Here is a 23,081-nt window from a genome sequence, read left to right as displayed (position 1 = left end):
TATGAATGCACTGTATATATGCCAGTATAAATGAACAAAGGCACACTCGTTTAAAAAAAATGAGTGGAGATGGAGACTTGTCTGAGAATTATCAACAACAGAGAAAAATATAAAGCATTTTTAAAAACGACAATATTTATATGCTGAACAAGTGGAAGTGAATTTATACTTTGTTGTGGTGTCTGTGTTCATAAAGGCAGCATTATTTAACATAAAAGTTCTCTAGAAAGAAAGCACTTTGAAAGCATTTATTTGTTGCATTTATGATATTGGCACATTAAAACTCATGTTGTTCATGATAAAGAGAAAAATATATTAATACTTTGTGCTAAACCTGTATATTGTGCAAATACAGTGCATAAATTATTTTTTGGCACTGGACCCTGTAATGCATTACAAACATAAGAATAAAGCTATACACTTCTCTGTATAGAAAACATTTTTAAACATGAGCATTTAGCATGAGGTCAGGTTGTCATGAATACTCTCCTTAAATGAGCAGTGTTGGTAGTTCCCCCTGTAAAGATGAAACCCATTGGTGTGCTCTGCTTAGAAGTACTATATGAAAGTTTAGACTGTCATACAGTCTTTCACTTCCAAACTTACACAGTTGTAGTCATAAAAAGAAAAAAAATCTGTCTTTTCTGTATTTTTGTGCGTGTAACATTTCATTAAGACGTGTCAAAGACTGAACTCTGTAGCGCCGTCACTGAGCAGAAACTCCTGGTTCCTCTCACTCACAGAGCAGGAAATTTGATCATTCTTCATATCACTCCTGTATCTTCCTTATATACCACCTGGAAGAAAAAACAGTGCTGTAGAATGTAACATGGTTTCTTAGTTTAGGTACATCTCTCTCCTTTGTTCACAGGCAACTCCATGCAGGTCTTTGTTGGTCTGTGTTAATGCAGAAGCAGGAGACCAGCCGATTAACTTGCACACCTGCAGACATGCATGATGATGCAATCACACATGGAAGTGATCACAACAGTTGCCGGTTCAGGTGAGGTCCTCCAAATACGGGAAACAGAACACAACAGATAAAGATGATCCACTGTTTTCTCTTATCCTTTTATGGTGCATTTTCAATCCTGTAGCTGGCATGCTGAAAAACTTCTTTGAACTGAATTATCAATCCAGTAAAGATGCATCTCTTCATGCTGTGCAATCAGTTGCATACATACTTAAAGTTGAAAATCACTCCAAATCATCCATCTTTTCCTTTTCCTTTCCCTCCCCGCCTACCCTCAATGTCCACTCCTAGCATCATCCTCGTGTATTCATAGACAACGTAAGACACGCTGACAGCCGGGATAACTTTGAGCAGGTTAGGGGAAATTCCTCGGTAAAGCCCGGTGATGCCTTCCTGAGTCACGATGTTGTGAATCAAAGCTGCCATGGAGGGTCTAGGAGAACCCTTAATCAGTGCTGAGGGGAGAGAAAGAAAAAGATCAATAAAATGGTTCTGGTCTCTCATTTATATCACTTTGTGAGGCAGATTTTTTTTTGAAAGCCTTCTTTTTTGAAAAACAGCCATAAAAACCCAAAACTGTCACTGTCTTTTAGTTTTCAGAGCTCATAAGTATTTCATTGTTTTCTTGATCTATGGAGGCAGCTTAGTAGTCAGTGGCTAACTATTCTGTTCTATACAAGGGAGGCTTAGTAAACCATCCCATATAACGTAGCATATATTGTCACTAAAAGCTGCTGTCAGAAGAAAGAAAGTAAAACTGGCTGTTAGGCACACTTTTTTTTTTTTCAACAAAATTGTTAATTTTAATATTTAATGTTAAAAATATATGTAGTCTCTGTTTTAAGCATCATTATGAGATGACTAGATTTTCATATCATACTAAAATAAAACTAAAACTAGAAAAGCACTCGAAGAGCACAGATCTCCGCCATTGGCCCTATCTCCCAATAGTACAGAATCCTTAAAAAAAATTTCCTGGATCCAGACGGTGATCCAGATCACTCCCAAAATCTAACCAGTTCTCCCTTAAGCCATTTCTGACATTTCCTGAAAATTTCATCAAAATCCGTCCACAACTTTTTGAGTTATGTTGCTAGTTATGTTGCATTGTTGCGACTGATGTTATCCTGACCTTGAGCCTGCATGCGGGTGCGGATCAGTGCGAGTGGGTAACTTGCCAGTTGACCACATGTGCTAGAAACGGCCCCACAGCCAACCAGCACCATGACTCCTGGGTCTGCTAAACCTCTGTTCCTGTTTAGCCAGGCAAACTTCAGAGTCTGTGGGATTAGGAGCAATCAGGAGGTCAACACTGAGGAGATGCTGAAAGAAAACTTTGTGCTTTCATTTTTCTCACCTCATAGACAGCCAGGTCGATGCCGGCATAAGGAACAATACTCAGCAAGTTGGGTAAGTAGCCCTTGTAGAAGGCTGTGACACCTTCTCTCTGCAGGATCTGTTTGGCACAGTCTGCTATCCCTGAGTATTGTCCAGTGTTTCTGAGTGTGAGACGTGTCTTCAGCACCTGACAAAAAATAAGAGTAATAAAGAAAACAATGAGACAGATATAAAGACAGAGACAGAGTTTCACTTTTCTTAATGAATGTCTCTATGTTTTTACCTCAAGCGGGTAAATGGCTGTCTGAGCTGTTGCTCCAGCCAAAGAGCCAGCAGCAAATCTCTCATGAACTCTCAGATTTCTGCTTTCATCATTGCCACGCATCACAGTCTTTATCTATACAGAGGAAAGTGTAAAGCACATAAAAAGATAATTAAATATAGCTGTAATCATAGAAAAAAGGCAGTAATATTTATGGAAAATATATTAAGTGTTCTTAAACATAAAAGGAAATACACTTTTGCTTGGGCTTAAAAACAGAATCACCAGTGTTATTTTCTTTTCAGTTTTTTTATTTTTAAGATCTACTTCAAGCATTTATGCCACTTTTTATATGATAGGAAGGGGAGTGACATGCAGTGAAGGAGCCTGAGAGTTAGAGCCAATCCCAGGCCGCCTGCTCTAAGGACAGCAGCTCCTGTACACTTGCAAACTTACCACTCAGCCAGTGCTTCCCAACCCTTTAACCTCAAGCCCCCATTACTTTTACTAAGAGAAGCTGAACCCCCCTAACCTGGCACGCCAGATGGATGTGTGGTAAAACTTCCATAGATGGCATTTGGGAAAGGGCAAAGCCTTTGAAAAAAACTCAGAGGGTGACAGGATGAACGTTCTGTCACATCTTTACAGGCCAATCAGAGCAACAAAACACGTGATGTCGTAGCCCCAAACCAAGCTTGCTCCCCTTCCAAAGGAGTATACTCCATAAAGAGCTGCATAACGCGAACCATGGCGACATGTCAGTACACAGCTTTTGTTGTTTTTCAAAGAAAACAACTCGATGCTGTTCTTTGTTCTTCTTTTGGCGAAGAAATGTCGTCAAGTTCTGATAAAAATGGTGCTTTAGCAGCATCCACGCTAAAGTCTTCCGCCATAATTACAGTTACTGGGTGCCCAGTAAAGCTGGGTGTAGAGGCTCCAAGCAGGCACCCTGGGTTCAACTCTATTTTGTTGAATGTCATTCCCCACTCTCCAGGGATCTAACAATGCCTTACAACACCTTTACAAATAAATACAAATTGGTCAATTTAATGGTCAATTTGAATAAATGTGACAAAAATACAGATTGCAATGCTATTTTGCAGTAGGAGAGTAGACATGAGGTGAGAATGAACATGCAAATATTACACAGACCGGTGGACACAAATAGCACAACCAACATGATGTAGCATGTGCAATAGTGCCACATCACTGCTAGTGATTGAAATTAATAGGTCCTATTTATTTCATAAAGGACTTCAATTGTATGTCTCCATAAAAATGACAAAATCCTATAAATGTGATAAAATCATATGATGAAACCTGTGTCATGGCACAAATATTGTAAGCTGATTGTATTGTCACAACCAGTCCATGCTTTCATCCCAGTACTTAATCCACTCTTCTGTCCTCTAAATAAAGGCATAAAATCTCTGTAAGCTGATATATGATTGACCAGTGGCCCACCTCAAGTCTAATTTCAGTAGCGGAGCTAATATTCACCTTCACTTTTTAACCATGAGTTAGGCAGTATGGGAAAGAAAGGTAAACTGTGATGGAGAGAAAACATTCATGTTTGTCAAAAAAAAAAACCTCAGGTCTCAGATCTACTCCACCTGCTCGTAGGCTGTGAACTTGATTGCAGTTTCAGGGGCAATTTTAAGAACATTCATTCCATTTCCTCTCCACAAGGAGCGCAGCCCTCCCTCATTAATCATGTACCGAAAACCACTCAGCACATTTCCTTTAAAATCAACGGAGCCGTGAACCTGGCAGAACAAAGTCAAAGAGAAATATTTGGTGTTAAATAGCCGGGTTGGCTCAAGGTTCCATTTAAAGTCTCTCGCTGAAAACATATTTCAAAAAAATGTCTTACATAAGCAGAGACATTTTACCTATCACTGAGTTTAGACCGGTCCAAGCAATGAGCTCCACACTGGGACTAAACTGACCTGTCTGAAGACTTTGAGCCGGTCTAACGGGGCAGTACCAGTCCGAGATACAGATCCAGCCAAGGCTCCAGCCATCAGCTGACGCCACACATAACCAGACTTCTTCTCCTCTTCAGAAAATTCATCTGGGACTGTCAGCTGCTCACCTATATCCAACATCTACTGGACCCAGTGACCACATGAGGATTGGAAAAAAGATTATGAGGGTGAAACAGGGAGAGAGAAAGGGCAGAGAAAAAAAGGTTTTTCAGTCAAAGCTGGGGCATTAACACATCACTTGCAACCTTTTTTTTTAATAAGAGTGAAATACAGTGGCCTTCTTGTTAACACTGTGAGTGGTTGAGGAATGTTTTGCTAATAGCTGGTAGCGTGGACCAAGAAGACCACTTTTAACAGCTTTTCTCCCTCACTGTGTGAAATTTCTCCCTGCAATAAAAACAAAGGCTTACTGTTGAGTGAACACACCTTATGGAGTGCTGTTTTTTTAAACATATTCCTCAATATCAAAACAAATGTAAGCAACTGTGTGGGGCAGAGCTGTGTAACGCAAAGCAGCACCTCTTTACTCATCTTCTTCTGTTACTGCTTTGATTAAGAACCCCCTGAAGGCAAAATTTAGACACTGAGTGTTTCAGTGTGTGACCTTACCATTGAACGTTTCCAGTAGCGTGCCACATCCTCCATGTTGGTGAGAGGGTTGAACAGGAAGTAGTCTCGCCACTCACTCCAGTCAATGGTCATGGTTCCATCTCTGTCCATACTGACAGACACATTAAGATACCAGTGAGTTATGAGGAGTAGGATTTAGACATGACAACAGATGCTTCTGCAGTGATGCATAACAGGACAGAATATCCCAAACTGTCAATGCAAATTGTACAACTAAGTACAACATGCATTCAGCCATGTACACATTCACAGCTACAATGATTAGAAAAAGTATTGAAAATACATTACTGCCCATCTATCCACTGACTGCGAGGCTGAGCTCAACTGCAGACTTGAACTTGTGCATGGGGCGATAGGTTCTCTGAGCAAGACAGTGTGGCATTCCCGGTATCTGAGTATGCACACGAAAGTTAGTAATTCGGACCTTGGTCCTTCTGGTCTTACTATACTTTTGTGAGGCCTGGACATTGACTGATGGCCAGACTGGACATCCCCTAAGCTCATCTTTGGGAATCATTAGGAACACCGTGTGTCTAATAGGAAGCGTCAGCTTCCTGATACACGAACTGAAGCTGCGCTTTTACAGGCACCTGGTGCACTCTCCTATCCCTGATCCAGCTCACCACAAACTGGGTGCCCAGCACCCAGTTGGCTGGTTCAGACACTGGGGGCAACTATATGTACTGCAGGGGAGTAGCTGGGAGGATACCAGGAGAGGCGGGGCATGGGCCTGAAGAAGGCCTAGAGGATGGCCATCAGGAGGCCAGAGCAGTACAGGACCAAGGTTGAAGTGTTGTTAGTTTATTAAAAAAAAAAAAAAAAAAAAAAAAAGGTATTTCATAAAGTATGTATTTCTAAGCCGCTGGCACTGCAGCTTTTATTCAAAGTAACACTAAGCAAAGATTAGCATAAGACTAAGTATAAGCTTATCCCTCTAGGCTCTCCACAGCCTACCATGTCCTTCTTCTCTGATATTCTTCATAATGACACACATACCTTATCTTGCCCTTCTCCATAATCCTCAGTACTTCCTGCCAGCTTAAGCTCTATTAGGATCTCACAGAGGACCGTGTAGCTCTTTGTCTCTGTAACTATCTCCCATAAGCCATCCATGACACTGACTCTCTCCATATTTTTAATTCCTGCCTTAAAACTCACCTTTTTAAAGCCTACTTATTGTAACCATGTCCCTTTCTGTCTTTTATCGCAAGTCTTTCTTGCACTGTTTATCCTTCTAGGGGGAGAGGTGTGTGTCTTTCCAAATCATTCCAAATAAATTTACCACAGATGGACTCTAATTAAAGTGTAGAAACTTTTAAGCATTTCAGGTCCAGAGAAATAGGAGACACTTGTTGTTGTAAAGGGTCTGAATACTTATGTCAAAGGGATATTTCAGTTTTTAATTTCTAATTAATTTACAAACATTACTAAAATTCAGGTTTCCCTTATCATTATGGGGTACTGAGTGAAGATTAATGAGAGTAAAAATGTTTTTTTCCCCTGTAGCATCAGGCTGACGTAAAAACTGACAGAAGTGAAGGAGTTCTGAATACTTTCTGAAAGCACTGTTCTTGTTCTTTTCTTGTCTTTGTTTGAGCTGTGTTCAGTGTTGTTTCTGTAAGGTGACTTGGCCTTATCCTGCAAATAACATATTAGTATCATCAAGCACTAAAGTTGCAGCTAAACATCTAAAATACAATGTGTGGAAGATTTTTGGAAACCCTACTTTACTTGCAAATATTTGCATATAATCAGCAGCAGCATTATAAACGCATATGATGTTTGATGGATTATCTTAGTAGGGATAAACTAGAAATATGCATCAAGAAGAAAATCAGACAGAAAGGACCACTGAGGATCTGTTATGAACTGATTTTAAAACAATGCAAGTCTCTACAGTTTATGATGACCTTTGTCTGTTTTTTTGTGGTGTTTGTCCTTTAAACCTAAATGTTATCAGATATCAAATTTCAACAATTAAACTCAAGTTTAACTGTTCGCAGACCTTTTCAAGATCCTAGTAGCGTCTCTGAGACTGATGTCAACACCGATGGAGCGCAGAGACTGTTGGATTTCTGCTGCATCAATCTGACCTGAAAAAATTTATGTTAAGAAGAAAAGAGTATGAGGAAAATTGTACATTGATCTCAATTTCTTTTCAATTGCAGGGCATGATATTTTGCTTTTTACCATCATTGTTCTTGTCCAAGCTTTTAAACATGAGTTTGAGCCGTTTTTCATGGGCAAGAAGATACTGTGTGAACTCTTCAAAGTCCAGCACTCCATCCTGGTTAGTGTCTCCAGCCTTCACCATCTGAAAACACAGACATGTAGGATGTTTAAAACTTGAACTGAAAATACCTTTATCTATTATCTAGTCCCATTGAGATCAAAGATCTCTTTGTCAGGGGGGACCTGACCAAGAATGGCAGCAATACAGTTTCAAAATCAAACACACTCAAGCACACAGTGTTCATAATAAACAACAGGTACAGTAATAGTAAAACATCAGCTAAAACAGTGGCATACAGACAATTTGATTTCAAGAGTTTTCACTAAAGATTTGAAAACATTCAGAGACACGAGGTTCTGCAGCTTAAATTCAGTCTGCAGATTGTTCCATGCAAAAGGAGCAGAAAACCTAAAAGCCTTTATTCCCAGCTCAGTTCGGACTTTGGGAACAACAAACTGCACAAAGTCAAACGAACGCAAGTTGTGCAATCCATCCTTCAAGATCAACAGAGAGGAAAGGTAATCTGGAATGTTGCCTAGAATAGCTTTATAGATGAAGACATACCAATTTCCAAGACAACGTGTACTCAAAGAAGTCCAATTGACTTTTAAATATAAGATACAATGGTGAGTAAGAAATCCACAGTTAGTGATAAATCTCACAGCTCCATGATAAACACTGTCCAACATCTGCAGACTCTGAGCAGAAGCATTCATATACAAAACATCACCATAGTCAAGAACAGAAGAAAAAGGCTGACTCAACAAGTCTCTTTTTGACCATAAAAGAAAAACAGGACTTGTTTCTGTAGTAAAAACCAGGTAAAACGTTCAGCTTTTTAGCAACATACTGAATGTGTTCCTTGAAAGACAAGTTTTCATCAAGCAGAAACCCTAGGTATTTAAAGGAAGATACCAACTCAATTTCTTGGCTGTCCTTTCTAACAATTTTCCCAGACAATGTTCATTAAGCTGCTCTTGAGGCTGTAAAGAACATGAGTTTAGTTTTATATGCATTTAGAACAAGCTGCAGCTGGCTAAGCTGCTCTTGGGCTAAATCAAGAGCATCAGCATAAAAATGAAGTGAGGAATTAGAAACATTTTGTTCAAGCCAATGTATATATAAAGTAAGCAACAGGGGGCCCAGTACAGACCCTTGAGGAACCCCCTTCTCAATTTTTAGTACCTTAGAGGTAACACCTTCTAACTGAACAACCTGGGTTCCATCAGTCAGAAAGTTAGCAAACCAACAAACAGCATGTTCCGAAAACTGAGTATCTCTAAGACGGTCCAATAAAACACCATCATCTACAGCATCAAAGGCCTCGGAAAAGTCAATAAAAAGAGACAAACAACACTTAGACAATGTTTGTTGTCCAAGGCTTCAAGAATGTAGTTCACAACTTTCAAGGCAGCAGTAGTCTTACTGCGTTTTTTTTTTCTGAAACCTGACTGGAAATTAGACAATAGAGCGTTGGAAGTCACATATTCTTTTACTTGATGACTAATCAGCGATTCAAGCACTTTGGACAACACCGACAGTTAAGAAATAGGCCTGTAATTGTTTAAGACATCTGGCTTTCGGCCAGACCAATCTGGTTTATAATTTTCAAGGATTAAAAAATCAACAGTATTTTAGAAGGCACAATTTTAATATAACTTCAGAAAAATGTTTCACACTATTATGCCTGTATCTGCTCAGAGAGCTGCTGATTTCCTTGAAATGGTGGCTGGAAAAATTTATATTTCAGCTAATTCACACTAAGAACATCGAGGTTCACTTAGACTGACATCTGATCTTTAGCAAATTCTCTTTAGCAGCAAAAGTTGTTTACGCTCTGAGTCAAATATAACAGAAGTGGGCCATAGAGCTGTGTAATACCATAAGATTAAATGTTTATTCCAGATTAAGAGTCTTTAAATATTCCTTGTCTTTGCTGTATTTTAAACTAACAAGCCAGATGTGCACTCTGGGAAAGCCCAACATATAAAAATTCGGATAATTTGTCTATTCAGTAATCATTGAGTTTAACAGGATCCATATAACATCATCACAACCAGTAGGAAAAGGCACAGAGGAAAAGGTTAACACTGCTGACAATGATTGATATGTGAAAAGAGATCAAGTGTAGGACTGAGAGAAAGGCTATCATCTCATCTTACAAAGTCCTGCTCCTTGTACCAAAATAGACGGAATGCTGCCCTTTACATATGAGCTCACGCTGAAACACAAAAACACACACACTGACTTTGACTTAATGCAAAAGTTCACAGAATACTTTGTGGGTAGTTATTTTATGAATGGGGGGCAGGTATCTGCAAAATATCTGTAAACTATTCGTTCATTTTGCAACAAAATGTTTGCTGACACGCACAAACGATCACAGCAGAGTGAGGGAGAAGCAGCTTAGATTAAAGAGACTCCTTTCTGAGACCCACACACTTTTGGCCAAAACAAACAGCCTGTGAGCAGACCGTGTGTATTCACAATAATGTTGTGCTGTTGATGTTCTTGGCTGTTGCTGTAGCACAAACAGAGACAGCAGATCAGAGGAGCTAAAGAAAAATGAGATGGATGTCACAGGCTTTTTAAGGCTGTCAAAATTTTACTACTTTGATATTTTATTTGATACTATAGGTTGTAAAATGGTGTGTAATTTATAGTACCAAAAAAGAAGTAAAATGTAAAAATGAAAAACATCTGTTTTCAAGACAGATGCAAGAGAGATAAATTAATCTATTAAAAATTTGCAGGAGTAAGCCTGCTAAATTTTTGTGATTGAAAACCAAATTACCCAACATTAGGTGCCTACGACTTCTGTTTCGATGCCATGGTGTCAGAATAGTTATCCAATTGTGTCATATTAAAGTTTAACTTTGGGAAGGGCAGGACTTTTCAAAAAGGTGTTTGGACCAAAGTTCTGTCTGTCAGAGTCATGATGGGCCAATCAGAACGACAAGACAAAATGAGGTTGTATGCATGCAGTAGTAACTGAGCTTGACAGGCTGGTGCTGCCATAGGTTATGAACGGTAGAGCTTGTTGGTGGATAAAACTCGCCTGAGGCCAGTCAGAAAAAGAGCGATAACATCTTCTCTGCCAAGAGAATCTTTCAGTAGAGTTGTTCCAATTCCGATACCAGTATTGGATATAAATCTGATACTGCTTAAAATGTAGGTTTTGGTATCAGCAAGTACACCGATTCAATGCCATCTTGTTTAACTTTATATTTTGCTTCATTTAGCCATGCTAGATGTAATTGTTATAAACTGGAAATCAATTCTTCTTCACTGCTGAAAAACACTGCATGCATGAGCAACTGTTTTTAGAACAGGGAAGGAGGCAGTTTATTAAAATTTAAATAACTTTTGAACCATTAATCGTAGCCTCTTACTTGTTTTTCTTCTTAAAGCTAGCTGTTGTACTGTCCCATATGCTATCCATGCTTTTGAATGCCTTACAGCAGCATTTCTAGCGAGCCTGGAAGTCGGGGGACTTTTTGGGACTTTAAAGATTAAAACCACATCAGTAAACCTGATATTGAATGCCTTTTTAATCAATTTTTATTCCATTTTCCATCGTTTATTGCTAATTGTCATATTGTACTGTTTACCCTTTGTTAGGGTCTGTCAACCAATGCTGTTCTGTCATCAAGTCACGCTGCCTGAATCGAGCATAATGGGAGAAAGAAAGAGAGGGCCTTTGATGCAGCCTCCTGTGTTGTTGTTATTTCAAGATTTAGCAGTAAAACTGACAATACTCCACAGGAAAGCAACATTAAGTATCACAGTGAGACTGTTTATTATGATTCTATTTGTTTGGTTATGCTTTGAGTCATATGTAGGGCTAAAATCAGAGTCTTCCACAGCACAGTCTATCCAGAAAGTTTAAACTGGTATCGGATCAATACTCGGTATCGGCCGATACCTAATGCTGTGGTATTGGTATCTGGGAGGATAAAAGGTATTGGAATATCTCTAGCTTTCAGTGAGGCTCTTTGCTCTTGTTTTAATAAAAAACTAGTCCAGTTCTGATAAAACAGTCAGAAACTGACAAACTGAGTAAAACTATACTATAGCTACATCTTAGCTAAACCTTACACCAGCAGAAGCCATTGCTACCCTATCATTCTCCTCAAATGAGGCTGATTGGTCTGATCTGTATTCAAATCTGGCACAATCATTTCAGATGGGAGCCTTGCAAGATGGACCAGCCTGATGACTGACATGGAGTATGCCCAATTCATCTGCTGTGCAAGTTAACAGTTTAGTACCAAATGACATAAACATCCCTGTTTCTGGTTGAATTTTTAAGGAAAGCTAGTCTTAGGTTGGACAACAAACCTTTAGGTCCTAGTGTGTGTTGGTAAGCACAGATAATATGGCTCATAAGGGATCCTTTTTAAGAGAACAATGATGATGTTGTGTACGTTGATTAGCAAAATCAGGAGTTTTTTAAGAACTATTAAAGCATTAATTACTTAATGTGAAGTAAACTGTGAGGAACACCCACACTGACATATTGATACCTTCTTGAGTGGGGATAATACTGTCGTCCTGTCGTCTCACCTTCTCCAAGGAGCTTCTGGAAAGCCCTCGGCCTGCCAACCCTGTCCGCAGCTCACTGATGTCAATGTGTCCATCTTTATTAAGATCCAGCTGATCAAACAGCTCAGCCCAGCGCTTCTGCCTCTCGGGGTCTGGACCAGGATGCTCTCTGTTCTGACAGTGTGCTACAGGAAACCAGGTCCATCTGGGTCCCATAATTGGTGCCAGTCTGAGTCAGCTGATGGGAAACAGGGGCATCAGTTTAATCACTGCAGTCTGACACAGAACAGACCTGAAGATTTCATCAGCTGGACAAACTCTGATTCATCTTCATGGTCAAATTAAAAAAAAAAAAAAAGAAAAAACAAATCAAAGTTACTGTCTTGAAGAAAGATCAGTTTTTAGGGCATTCATATTCAAAGAATAATTAACAACAGTTTGCATGTATCCAATCACACTGCTAATCTAAAAATCGGACTTGAAGACTTATATAGAAATACTGGAAATAACATCTGTGTCAGGATTGGCTTTTGCAGTGGTTCCCATCTAGTCAAACCTCAGGACCCACCACATTCTCACCTTGAGATAAGAAATAACAACCCAAATTGCTGAAACTTTTCAACCAATCAAACTGAAAATTATAATGAAAAAAATCTGGAATTTTACCTTTAGATTGAACAAAATGTGACTGAACAGAGAAGGACAAAACTAACAATGTTCAAAACTAAAATCAAAATCAAATGTGGAAAAGACGTGGAGAACGCAGTGCTGATTGCTGCACTGGATGAAGAATGGGATGCCATCCCACAGCAGTGTATGACCAGGCTGATGACCAACATGAGGAGGAGGTGCCAGACTCTTGTGTCTGTGTATGGGTCTTCTACACGCTACTGAGACTCCTGTTCGTTGAATGAATACATTTTTAGATTGCCAATATGTCTTGTTTCTTCAGACTTTAGTCATACAATCCACCAAACACAAGGTCAATGGCAGAATAAGCTGTTTGACATTGGCAGAGAAAATTTGGTTACATTTTTCATAGACACAACCAACATAATCAGCTCTGCTGCTCATCTGACAAATGCATGTTCCTTACAAATGTGACACCATTTAAAAGGTAAATGAACGGACTTTCCAACAGTAGGATTGTTAAAAAACAGGAATAATCTCCCAAACACAAATTTCCTTACTTTTTGTGCAAGGTTTAGTTATCTTTAATGCTATTAATTATCTTGGCAGGACAGCTGCCAAACAGATGGTGACATTTTTTGCAGCAATGGTTCACAGTGAGCAATATGGATGATAAATAAAGCTGTAGGATTGTTTTAATCAGAAAAAATAAGCACCAAGTCCATATGACTAAATACTCAAAGAAATAGGAGACATTTTTCCCACAGGGGGCACCAAATCCACAAACCAAAGGTTCTTCACAGGAGCTTTAAACTCCGTAACTCTAATATTAAGGAACCTTTCACAAAATGATCTTGGGCATTATGTGTTATTGTTCATTAAGTAATATGGGTTTCAATATGGGGTTCAGCGACTCAAATTTCTCTTATTTAGATCTGGACGGTGGTTGTCATCTAGTTTTTCTCCCTTCAAAAAGTCAGTGTGCCTGATAGGACAGTGCCCACTCTCTCTTTTAAAAATATGCCAAAATAACCAGAAAGTAAAACTAGCATAATCTATCTGTTCGTAAACACCATAAGAAATGGAAAAGCATCAATGTTTAGGTAAATTATTGGTTATTACCAATGTATGCGTACAGGTAAAATGATCGCAAATTAACAGGATTCATCCTGGTAGTAAAGAGCTATTAGTCTGCTGCATTCATGTCTGCCTTTAGTGATCCCCACACTGTCCTTGACTCTGTTGTGGTCTAATAAGAAAAACATTAGAGACCATTTTGTGTCTCACTCACTGCGTGTTTATCTCCAATCCGTCCCTCATGGTAGGATGCAAAGATTCAGGACTACAGCGGGACCGCCGGGTCCGGAGCTCGGTTCAATGTATTAATCCGGATTTTACACTAAAAATAAGCGGCTTCAGGATCGGTGAATTATATAACTACCACTCCGTCTTGTAGATTTTACAGCGACTCCAGCTGAAGAAGCAGGAAGCAGCCTGCTGTCAGAGCCCTGCGGTAGTCTGTGTGTCTGTGTGGAGGCTGGACTGGGTGTTAACCTGCTGAGGAACCAGTACGAACCACAGACACTGGATTTCAACAGCCTGACAGTCAGTAATGTTGGGGATTAGGTTGTTTTATATTAAAGACATCACGTGAACACAGATTCTTACAGGGCCGTAGCTAGGATTTTCAGAGCCCCCCAAAAGCCAAAAAAAGCTCTTAAACAGGGGCGGAGGCAGTAGTGTTTACTATCTGGGGAGCTTAGCCCAAACTAAGCCGGTCAAGGATGAATATTTTTGCTGATCAGGCAGGTATAAACCAGAGCAACCCATCCGGGTACTTTGCCCAAACAATGCCAGCCCCTCCCCTTTCTGGGGGATACCATTCCTTAAAAATGAATGGCAGTTTATGGGTAAGATGGGTCATCAGGGGTTTAAAAGCTTAAAATATGAAAATTGTTCTATTAAACCGTTATTGAGAGCCAAATTCTTATGGCCAGTGAGATAAGCTTTTCATATAGGACGTTTATGAAAAAACACTTGCATCGTAACAATACGAAATAAATGAAATTATAGATGTACATGGGAATATGTTCAGGCTCTCTCCATCAAACTGGAAAACCAGTCCCACCTTTTGTCATAAACCGACATCACATACAGTGCTTAACAAATTTATTAGACCAACTGTCATATTTGTCTCAAAGACCATCCAGCATCATGAAGTGCTTTAATGCGGACTCTTTCATTTTCAGTCAGCTCTCCACGTTTTACCGTTTTGAACAGGAATGAGGGATTTCAAACTGAATTCACCCAAATTTGAGCCGGCTCACCGGGCTTCTCTGAGAAGTGAGCATAACATTCAACTACTAAAGCTATTTTTTCTGTTCAGGAATGCAAGTAAATAACTATAATTTGATGTACTAATCAAGGAATATTAATGTGCTTTACTATTTTTCCAGTTTTCTTGTAAATCAGTAAATTTGAAAATTCATGGATAACAATAATAATCATATTTTAGCATTAAAAATATCATTTGGGTTAAAGAGCTTCTACATATTGGTGTATTAACCATTGCAGAAACCTAAAAAATGATTTTGGTAATTACCAATGCTGTTAATTTAGGACAGCTGTGGCATAAACCTTACTTTGCTGAGGGTTAGGGTGGTCTAATTTGTTAAGCACTGTTCCTTACTGTATGTGTTTGACACTTGAATGAGGATAAGAAGTCAATGAATGTGGGAAAAAGCTGTTAACAGGCAGACAAAATACAGCACCTGCTGTTTACAGAGTGATTGATACTTTGAAGTCATTAAGAACACAGCACCAGTCCAACATTTTCCCACTTTAGTCCTCTCTAGTTTCAGCCAAAAGACACAGAACTATTTTTTGAAACTCTGTCATCATTTGAGAAAAAGAAAACATGCCTTAAATGATGGCTTTTTAATTGTTTAAGGGACAAAACACAACAATATGGCTTTAAATCATATCATTACCAATGTTTTCTAACCAACCACCATTCAATCTGAGGGCCTGTTTTCCCCCAAATGGGGACGTGGTCCCATTTGAAAACGGGCAGCGACGTTGCACTGTGCTGATCTATAGGCACTGTTTTTAAGTAATCTGGGAGTGACTCTCAGCTGGAAGGTCATGGGTGGTTTCACCGGTTCAATCCCAGCCCAATGTCAATGTGCTGATCTGCAAAATGTTTAACCCCAATTAGCGCTAACAGCTGTGTCAGTGGCATGTGAATCTGTATGGATGCATAACAATTAGGGTAACTTTTTTGTGTTGCAAACATCAAATTTAAAATGAGCTATATTTTTCATTAAATGGTCAAATCTCAGTTTTAACATTTGACATGTTGTGTATGTTCTATTGTGAATAAAATATGTTAATGAGATTTGTAAACCTTTGCATTCTGTTTTTATCTACATTTTACATATTGAGGTTTAAATTGTCTGTTTTTCATTATCATTATTTGTTGACAAAATGCTTTTTATTGCAAATGTGCTCTTTCACCATAAATAAAGATTTTAAAAAGTCTCTGTTTTGTTTGTTTTTTATACATTATTCTAAGAGTTAACTGTTAAATATCTGTCATGAGTATACGAAAGGCCTCAAGTTCATTCACCATACTTACTGTGATTTAAATGAATTAGTATGTACTGTATCACTCAGTAGTCACACAAAGGGGTGCCACTGGCGGGGTGGCTGCAGTGTGAAGATCAAACATTCAAGGGCCTAAAAATAAAACAAGCTTAATGTGTGAAAGGGGGCTTTAAGCACAATATCTGAGTGTTTCTTTCAACACTGTTAAATAACTTGTGCTTCTAATTGGATTTTTATCTTTTTTATGTATCAGTCTATAAAAAAGCTTTCAATAAGGAGGGATTTGGAACTACATCCTAGACAATTTACTGTTACCCACATTACACAAAACTCACTAATAAAGACCTGAATAGATTTTTCAAACCACAAATTTAAAAAAATGAAATCCAGCAAAAGTTATGGCAGACAATATCCAAGTAAAGTTTTCAAAACAAACGATAAGAAACAATAGATAAAAAAATAGAGCAAGAACAGCCCATCTGCTCATCAATCATCAAGTAATTCTCTTGATAACCGCTTCAAAGACCATCCAAGGTTGTGTTCATCACTTACTGTAAGGACCGTAATGATCCCTGACGATACTCACAAACACCGGAGGCCCTCTTTCCTTAATTTTCCTTTTTTACATGGACTGGTGTTGTGTTACTTGTTGACAGGCCTCCCTGGCTTTTCACACGTACACCATCTTTCTCATTCAGCTGCTGATTCACACCTGCTGGTTGGAGGGGGACAGATTGACACGCCAGACAGCAAACAGGTAGACTATAAAAGCCCTCTGTGGTATGAGAGGCAGACTGGCTGATGGAAACAGCAGATTTAATTTAATGTTATCAGCTTGATTTCTTTTTACAGGTTTTTTCCAGAGCAAACACATCAATGTGTAAGGGGCTCTCGTCCCTGCCCTCCTCATGCCGGGAGAAGTAAGTATCACTCTGGAATATCATGAATTATAAGAAAAATAATTGATTTGTTTGCTTTTTTTAATAGGAATCATGCTTTAAATCATTATTTTGTCTCAACAGGGCAAAGGAGATGCGGGTGAAGTTAAGCCATCTGACTGAGACACACCACAAGCACAAGTAAAGCTGCTAAAGTCTTATTGTGAATTAGTACCCATCCATTCATCCTCCAGTGATCTCAATGAAGCTGAAGTATTCTCCGTTTCTGTCTCTGCTCTTAGGGTTCAGGAGGTAAAAGCTCCACAGGACCTAGAAACTCTGCTGACCAACAAAAGTAAGAAGTCTAGTGACCTTTAATTTCTTTGAGTATTTTCTAATTTAGTCCAGTATTTCAGTTACACCTACAGCATGTTGTTACAGGTCAAAAGTGAACTCCCACAGTAGAAGTTCAATACTGTAACACTGAATTTAACTCATTTAGCTGCTCGAGTTGAGAGCCTCTGTGTTGTACACGCTGCTGTTGCAGGCTGAGACAAAAGGAAGACACCATTGTGTTTTTCTTTAGTTTTCAAAACTTCTAAAATAAAATATGGCCAAAAAAGCCCTGTAGAGGGCTTGTATGGGAGGCCGTGCTGATAGAAAGTTTTCTTCCCCTTGGATGTTTTACACTTTTATGGAGTTTATACAGTGGCCTGCAAAAGTATTCATACCCCTTGAACTTTTCCACACTTCTTCAAGTTGTAACCACATATATTTTATTGGGATTTCATGTGATCACCATAAAGTGGTGCATAATTGTGAAATGAAAGGAAAATTATACATGCTTTCAAAAGATTTTTTACAAATAAAAATCTGAAAAGTGTAGTGTGCAAAAGTATTCAGCCCCCTGAAGTCAATATTATGTAGAGCCGCCTTTCCCTGCAATTACAGCTGCAAGTCTTTAGGGGTATGTCTCTACCACCTTTGCACATCTAGAGACTGAAATTTTTGCCCATTCCTCTATTCATAATAGTTCAAGCTCAGTCAGATTTGATCAAGAGTGTCTGTGAACAGTAATTTTCAAGTCCCACCAAAGATTCCCAATGAGTTTGAGTAGATAAATAACCCAGCATTTCTTAGTGTGTATGGGATAGTGGCAAAGAGAAAGCCACTGTTGAAGAAAACTCGGATTAAATCTAAGCTAAAGTTTGCCAAAAGACATGTGTAAGACTATGATAAAGTGGAATTAAGTTCTTTGGTCTGATGAGACCTAAATGGTGCTTTTTGGCCATCAGACGAGACACTATGTTTGGGGGGCACCTAACACTGCAGATCACCACATACACACCATCAACACTGTGAAGCACAGTGGCGGCAGCATCATGCTGTGGGGATGCTTGTCTGCAGCTGGTAGACTGCTTCAGGGAGTAATGATCATTATGAAATTTATAGCCAAAGAAGAGCGGATTTTACCATCTTCACAGCCCCACATGACTGCATTTTGAGTTTATTATTCCATATTCCTCAGCAGTGTTGGGTGTAATCTCTTATAAAGCAATGTACTGGTGTACTCTGATTACTTTGCGTTGCCTTTGCCAACCTAGGAGAGGGGATTTAAAGTGGGTATCCTCAGTGGATCTCAGTCGGTGAGTGGTGTGTTCCTGGAAACAAAAACTGTACCATAAAGTCCATGACACTCTTTAAAACATGCTTGTTTTGCCTTGTCTTTGAATTTTTTACTATATTTCATTAAATAAATCCAACTGGTTGAGAAATATATGAAATTCATTCAGTTCAGAATTTTTCATTGAGGAGTTGATGATGGGTTTGAGGGTTGAACAGCAGAGGACCACTGCTCTAAGGGGACTAAAATTAGTGGCTAACTCTACTAGAGTTAGAGAAGTGTCAGCACTCAAAATGTCCTTTTTAGTAGTTTTATTCAAGGAAGCAAGGCACAACAGACACCTATAGATATGAAGCTTGCACTACATTACTGATCTCCATGATCTACTGTTCAATGTTTTATTACCCTCTATTGGCTTTTGTATTAAGTGCAATAACAACCCAAAATAAAGCAACACCAGGCAACTTCCCATAAAATTAATAACATTGTTTTATTGAAATTAGCATTTTGTAAATTACAAACATGTAGCAGTGAAATTTTGTGTGCTGTTGAATATTAGACCAGTTTGATCTGGACTAAACAGCAGTTTTATGGTTATTTAAGAGGACTTCTGTAGCACTTTTCCAACTCAAAAACCTAGGTCACTTTTTTATTCTTGTGATCATTTCACAGCATACAAGCCACTGCAACTTATTAGCTTTAGTGTAATTCTAATATATATATTCAATTGCATGAAAAACCCACTTCCTTGTTAACTGGCTTAAAGCTAAATTCACACCATTAATTTTGTGCCTGAATCCCAATGGGATACCAAATATATTTAATGGTGTGTATTTCCATAGATATTTTATTTTACAGTTCCCCATGGAAGAAGTGGCATGTGATGAATATGTTTCTTGTAACTTTCTTTTTCACTGTGACATTGAGTTTGTCTTTTCCTGTACCACACCTCTGATTTGTTCTTCTTTCTTCCTCTTTGATCATCTTTCTGGCAGGTGGTCTGCAGTTGTTTCGTGGGTTCCTTCGTTCGGAGTTCAGTGAGGAGAACCTGGAGTTTTGGTTGGCCTGTGAGGACTACAGAGTTTCTCCCTCACACCTGCAGAAGACCAAGGGCAGCAACATCTACAGTCAGTTCATCAACCCTGACGCCCCACAGGAGGTCAGTAGAGAACAGTCAACCCATACATGATAGTAACACTTAAAGAACACTAGGGACAATGTAATATAAAACATAATAAATGTGACTTTGTTCCACACATAAAGGGCTAATGAGTCAGCAATTGGGATGAGTATTGAGATCAACACATCAGATCTATACTGGACTGAATTTAAACATAGAAATCAATGCTTCATTTTGGGGCCCTGCCACCCTAAATGAAAGACAAGAAAATTGCTATGCAATTTGTTTTACTCATATGTGTTGACACTGGTTTCCTTTCCAGGTAAACTTGGATGCTGAGACCCGGGAGGCTCTGCTGAGTGTGATGGACTCTCTGCATGTTGACACATTTAACATGGCGCAGCAGAGAATCTACACTTTGATGGCCAAAGACTCCTTCCCCAGGTTCCTGCGCTCCCTGCAACGCATGGACAGTATCAAAGCAATCTAAGCATGTCGTTTATTTTGGTAGAATTGCTTTAGAAATAAGTGTTGATCTATCTGTGCCACTGCTGTTAGACATGGTGATTGTATTTCAAAAGATATCCTAAAAAGAAGCTTGTTTTGTGATAGTTTTTCATTTCATTTTGTGCACAGTAGTTTTATTGCATGTTGTTATTAGTACGCTAGCTTGTAGTTGTGTCTGAAAATTATAACATTATAAAGCTTGGAATCTGAATTAGACAGCATCTTTGGACTGTAAGCTACAATAAATACCACATATAATAGAGCTCCTTTGTGCCACAGGATTTTTATTCTAAAATTAGTACCAAAAATGAGGAAATTTGTGTTTGGTAGATTACAAATTTCTCAGTTTCTCAATGGACCATTGAAGTGATGACAAGCTCTTAAGCAGTTAGTGTTAAAAGGCTTCTTCTGAAAAATTAAAGCTGGTATAAAATTTATATAAACTTAGCACAAAAAGCAAAAGACAGCCTACGGTACCAAAGTGCTGACAGGGTGAGGAAACAGTCTTCTTGTGACGCCCACTTCGCATCCTGTCTCTTACATCCCCCGTTATATGTAACTTGGCCTTCAGTTTGGAGATGGTACTAGGGTTCACTCCAAACAATGCTGTAACTTGGTTTTTGCGGAACACCAGCTTGATGTTGCCCTATCGCAGGGGCCCTGTCCAGATCAGTGAAACGTGGCATGCCGATTCTTGGAGCAGACACCTACTGACCACTGTAGCAGGGTCCATACTCACAGTTGCTGCCAATCAGGCATCTGATTGACAGCACCTGTGGGTACCAGAAGCTCAAAACAAGAGTCAGTAGCAGCAGCAAAATAAGCTGTTTGGCACTGGCAGGGATTAGGCTAATTTTTCATGGGCGACCCACATACTCAGCTCTGCTGCTCATCCCACAAATGCATGTCGTCACAAATGTGACATCATTTAAAAAATAAATAAACAGGCTTTCCAACGGTATAAGATTTATTGCCAAGAAGCATTGTTACAACAAAGAAATAATCTACCAAACACAAATTTCCTTACCTTTTGTGCCAAGTTTATATACATTTTATACCAGCTTTAATTTTCAATAGAAGCCTTTTAACACTAACTGCTTAAGAGCTTGTCATCACTTCAATGGTCCATTGAGAAATTTTTGGGCTTGTGTAAATTTGGACTTTATTGCTAGTACAATGTTTTATCATAGGGTATATCCCAAAAAAAACATGGTGCAATACTGCATTGACTTAGTAACCTATAGCAGGCTGCTTAGCCTAATTGCTGTTCTTAAGGTAATATGTTTGAATTCGATGATTAAAACTTTGGCATTTTATGGGGAATTTAACAACCTATAGCTTTAAAACATAGATGGATACTAAACATTGTGTGGCTCCACATAAGGACATCTAAGAGGACACCAAAAGACACAAGTTATACAAAGTCACAGTTTTTTCTGTATTTGTAGCAGAAAAAATGAGCACAGTTAAGAGAGTCAGTTTAGTTCTGTGGTGCCCCATAGTGGGGAACAACGCAGGCCCAACTACATGAAGTCGATTCCTTTCATTTAAATAGTTCCCATATATACACTTAAAGGAGAATCTGTGCAGGAGTTAAGGATACATTTATTTGCTTTGAGTCATTTAGGAATAAAACTGGAGGGTTGGCAAGACCCTCAGATCCGAGACAAGGGATCACTGAACCCATGAGTTTGTCCTTAAGTTGAGCGCACTAAGCCTTACTTCGGCACTTGCGCGGTTGTGTATGAGTTGCTATTTAGAGCTGGTTCCTGGTCGGGCTGATCCTTGTTTGTCTTTACCCTCCGGCCCTTTTACTACACTCAGTGGCTTGTGGAGGGATGAGCTTGCCTTCTGGGTCACCTCCTGTTCAATCCTGTTCCTGATGGCAACCTCCAGGCCCTTCAAGAAGCAGCAAAGAAAGTATATATGAGTTCGGTTAACAGTTATGGTCAGAGATGTATTTATAAGGGTGTTCTTGCAATATTTTAGAGCCAAAATGAGAGAAAGCATCAAACAGCTCCTGTAACTTTTGTTACACGTGTCCTTACCTTCTTCAGCTTCTGTTGCTGAACAACTTGAGCCTTCTTGGGTGCAATGATCCTCCCTTTACAAAAGAAAAGCAGAAGTAGACCTTTTCTAAAGGCTGTATTGACAACTATGCAACAATACTCACAACTTGTCTCAGAGGATTTGTTTACTTCTGTAGTTCATTTATAGAGTCATTAATCTTGATTTAAGCGTTTATCATCACCAGTAAGCGAGGAGCTTTAAAATAGTACAGAATACTACCACAGCCCTGGTAGACATTTTGAAGGCTGTATTGTTTTAGTTTGGGCAGTTGGTGCAGTTACAAATATTGAATATCATGTAAAAGTCTATGGGTAAAATGAACTTTTACATAATACTCTACTTTTTTAGATGCTCCATGTGGCGTTATACTCCGGGTTTATTTTAAACTTATGTCTACATGCCATGCTATTGAAACAACGATAATAAAACACGAGCTACATTAAGGACGTTGGCAGCTACTTCCATGAGGCTCACGTGCTAATGCTGTTTGGACTAAAACAATTTCCAAACCGTTTCAGAGAGTCACAGAAAATGAATTAGTTTTATAATACGTACCCCCTTTCTTTGGTCCTTTCTGTTTGTTATGTTGATGTTTTTTAGAGCCTCCAGGCCGCTGAGCTTTAAACTTCTGAGATCCTTGAGCCATATCTGCTAACCGGAAAAGCACGCGGGGTACT

The 23,081-nt window shown here is 39.0% G+C and overlaps 3 protein-coding genes across 7 annotated transcripts; 1 reads left to right on the top strand and 2 right to left on the bottom strand.

The window, feature by feature from the left end:
• Window positions 1-192: 192 nt before the first annotated feature.
• Window positions 193-14,187, bottom strand: slc25a23a (solute carrier family 25 member 23a). Of its 3 annotated transcripts, XM_041785099.1 has the most exons (12): window positions 13,891-14,187; window positions 11,991-12,207; window positions 7,382-7,505; window positions 7,197-7,284; window positions 5,171-5,282; window positions 4,523-4,681; window positions 4,187-4,339; window positions 2,595-2,708; window positions 2,331-2,498; window positions 2,106-2,253; window positions 1,246-1,428; window positions 193-797 (listed from the first exon to the last, which is right to left on the bottom strand). In XM_041785099.1, exons 2-12 carry the CDS (start codon window positions 12,183-12,185, stop codon window positions 787-789), a joined length of 1,455 nt encoding a protein of 484 aa, XP_041641033.1. In that variant the 5' UTR covers window positions 12,186-12,207; window positions 13,891-14,187; the 3' UTR covers window positions 193-786. The 3 variants fall into 3 exon arrangements, with proteins under 3 accessions (XP_041641033.1, XP_041641032.1, XP_041641034.1); XM_041785098.1 differs by having other exon boundaries at window positions 194-1,428; XM_041785100.1 differs by lacking the exon at window positions 193-797 and having other exon boundaries at window positions 1,306-1,428; window positions 2,152-2,253.
• A 2,894-nt stretch (window positions 14,188-17,081) lies between these two features.
• On the top strand, window positions 17,082-21,219 carry si:ch211-196h16.12 (regulator of G-protein signaling 5). The gene is made up of 5 exons (XM_041785108.1): window positions 17,082-17,125; window positions 17,228-17,284; window positions 17,386-17,438; window positions 19,703-19,866; window positions 20,150-21,219. Exons 1-5 carry the CDS (start codon window positions 17,082-17,084, stop codon window positions 20,315-20,317), a joined length of 486 nt encoding a protein of 161 aa, XP_041641042.1. The 3' UTR covers window positions 20,318-21,219.
• c4h19orf53 (chromosome 4 C19orf53 homolog) lies at window positions 19,179-23,081 on the bottom strand. 3 transcript variants are annotated; one of them, XR_005991798.1, is made up of 5 exons: window positions 22,960-23,081; window positions 22,383-22,438; window positions 22,057-22,233; window positions 20,119-20,284; window positions 19,179-19,803 (listed from the first exon to the last, which is right to left on the bottom strand). XR_005991798.1 is itself a non-coding variant. In XM_041785110.1 (4 exons), the coding sequence occupies exons 1-3, from the start codon at window positions 23,048-23,050 to the stop codon at window positions 22,087-22,089; spliced, it is 294 nt and encodes a 97-aa protein (XP_041641044.1). In that variant the 5' UTR covers window positions 23,051-23,081; the 3' UTR covers window positions 19,179-19,803; window positions 22,057-22,086. The 3 variants fall into 3 exon arrangements, 2 of the variants coding, with proteins under 2 accessions (XP_041641044.1, XP_041641043.1); XM_041785110.1 differs by lacking the exon at window positions 20,119-20,284; XM_041785109.1 differs by lacking the exons at window positions 19,179-19,803; window positions 20,119-20,284 and having other exon boundaries at window positions 21,923-22,233.

Source organism: Cheilinus undulatus, linkage group 4 (genome assembly GCF_018320785.1).
Source record: "Cheilinus undulatus linkage group 4, ASM1832078v1, whole genome shotgun sequence".
In the NCBI taxonomy this organism is placed as follows: Eukaryota; Metazoa; Chordata; class Actinopteri; order Labriformes; family Labridae; genus Cheilinus; species Cheilinus undulatus.
The sequence above is the reverse complement of the archived record's forward strand: the minus strand, read 5'-3'. Positions and strand labels throughout refer to the sequence as shown.

What these genes read in the sequence shown, in the direction of transcription:
- slc25a23a (XM_041785098.1), bottom strand. Translation starts at nt 12,185, where the DNA reads ATGGGACCCAGATGGACCTGGTTTCCTGTAGCACACTGTCAGAACAGA. An exon ending in CCAGAAGCTCCTTGGAGAAG is followed by an intron (nt 7,506 to 11,990) that starts GTGAGACGACAG and finishes CTGTGTTTTCAG; the next exon opens with ATGGTGAAGGCTGGAGACAC. An exon ending in AGTTCACAGCCTACGAGCAG is followed by an intron (nt 2,709 to 4,186) that starts GTGGAGTAGATC and finishes TCCTCTGTATAG; the next exon opens with ATAAAGACTGTGATGCGTGG.
- si:ch211-196h16.12 (XM_041785108.1), top strand. Translation starts at nt 17,082, where the DNA reads ATGTGTAAGGGGCTCTCGTCCCTGCCCTCCTCATGCCGGGAGAA. An exon ending in CCCTCCTCATGCCGGGAGAA is followed by an intron (nt 17,126 to 17,227) that starts GTAAGTATCACT and finishes TTGTCTCAACAG; the next exon opens with GGCAAAGGAGATGCGGGTGA. An exon ending in GAGACACACCACAAGCACAA is followed by an intron (nt 17,285 to 17,385) that starts GTAAAGCTGCTA and finishes CTCTGCTCTTAG; the next exon opens with GGTTCAGGAGGTAAAAGCTC.
- c4h19orf53 (XM_041785110.1), bottom strand. Translation starts at nt 23,050, where the DNA reads ATGGCTCAAGGATCTCAGAAGTTTAAAGCTCAGCGGCCTGGAGGCTCT. An exon ending in GAAAGGACCAAAGAAAGGGG is followed by an intron (nt 22,439 to 22,959) that starts GTACGTATTATA and finishes TCTTTTGTAAAG; the next exon opens with GGAGGATCATTGCACCCAAG. An exon ending in AGCAACAGAAGCTGAAGAAG is followed by an intron (nt 22,234 to 22,382) that starts GTAAGGACACGT and finishes TGCTTCTTGAAG; the next exon opens with GGCCTGGAGGTTGCCATCAG.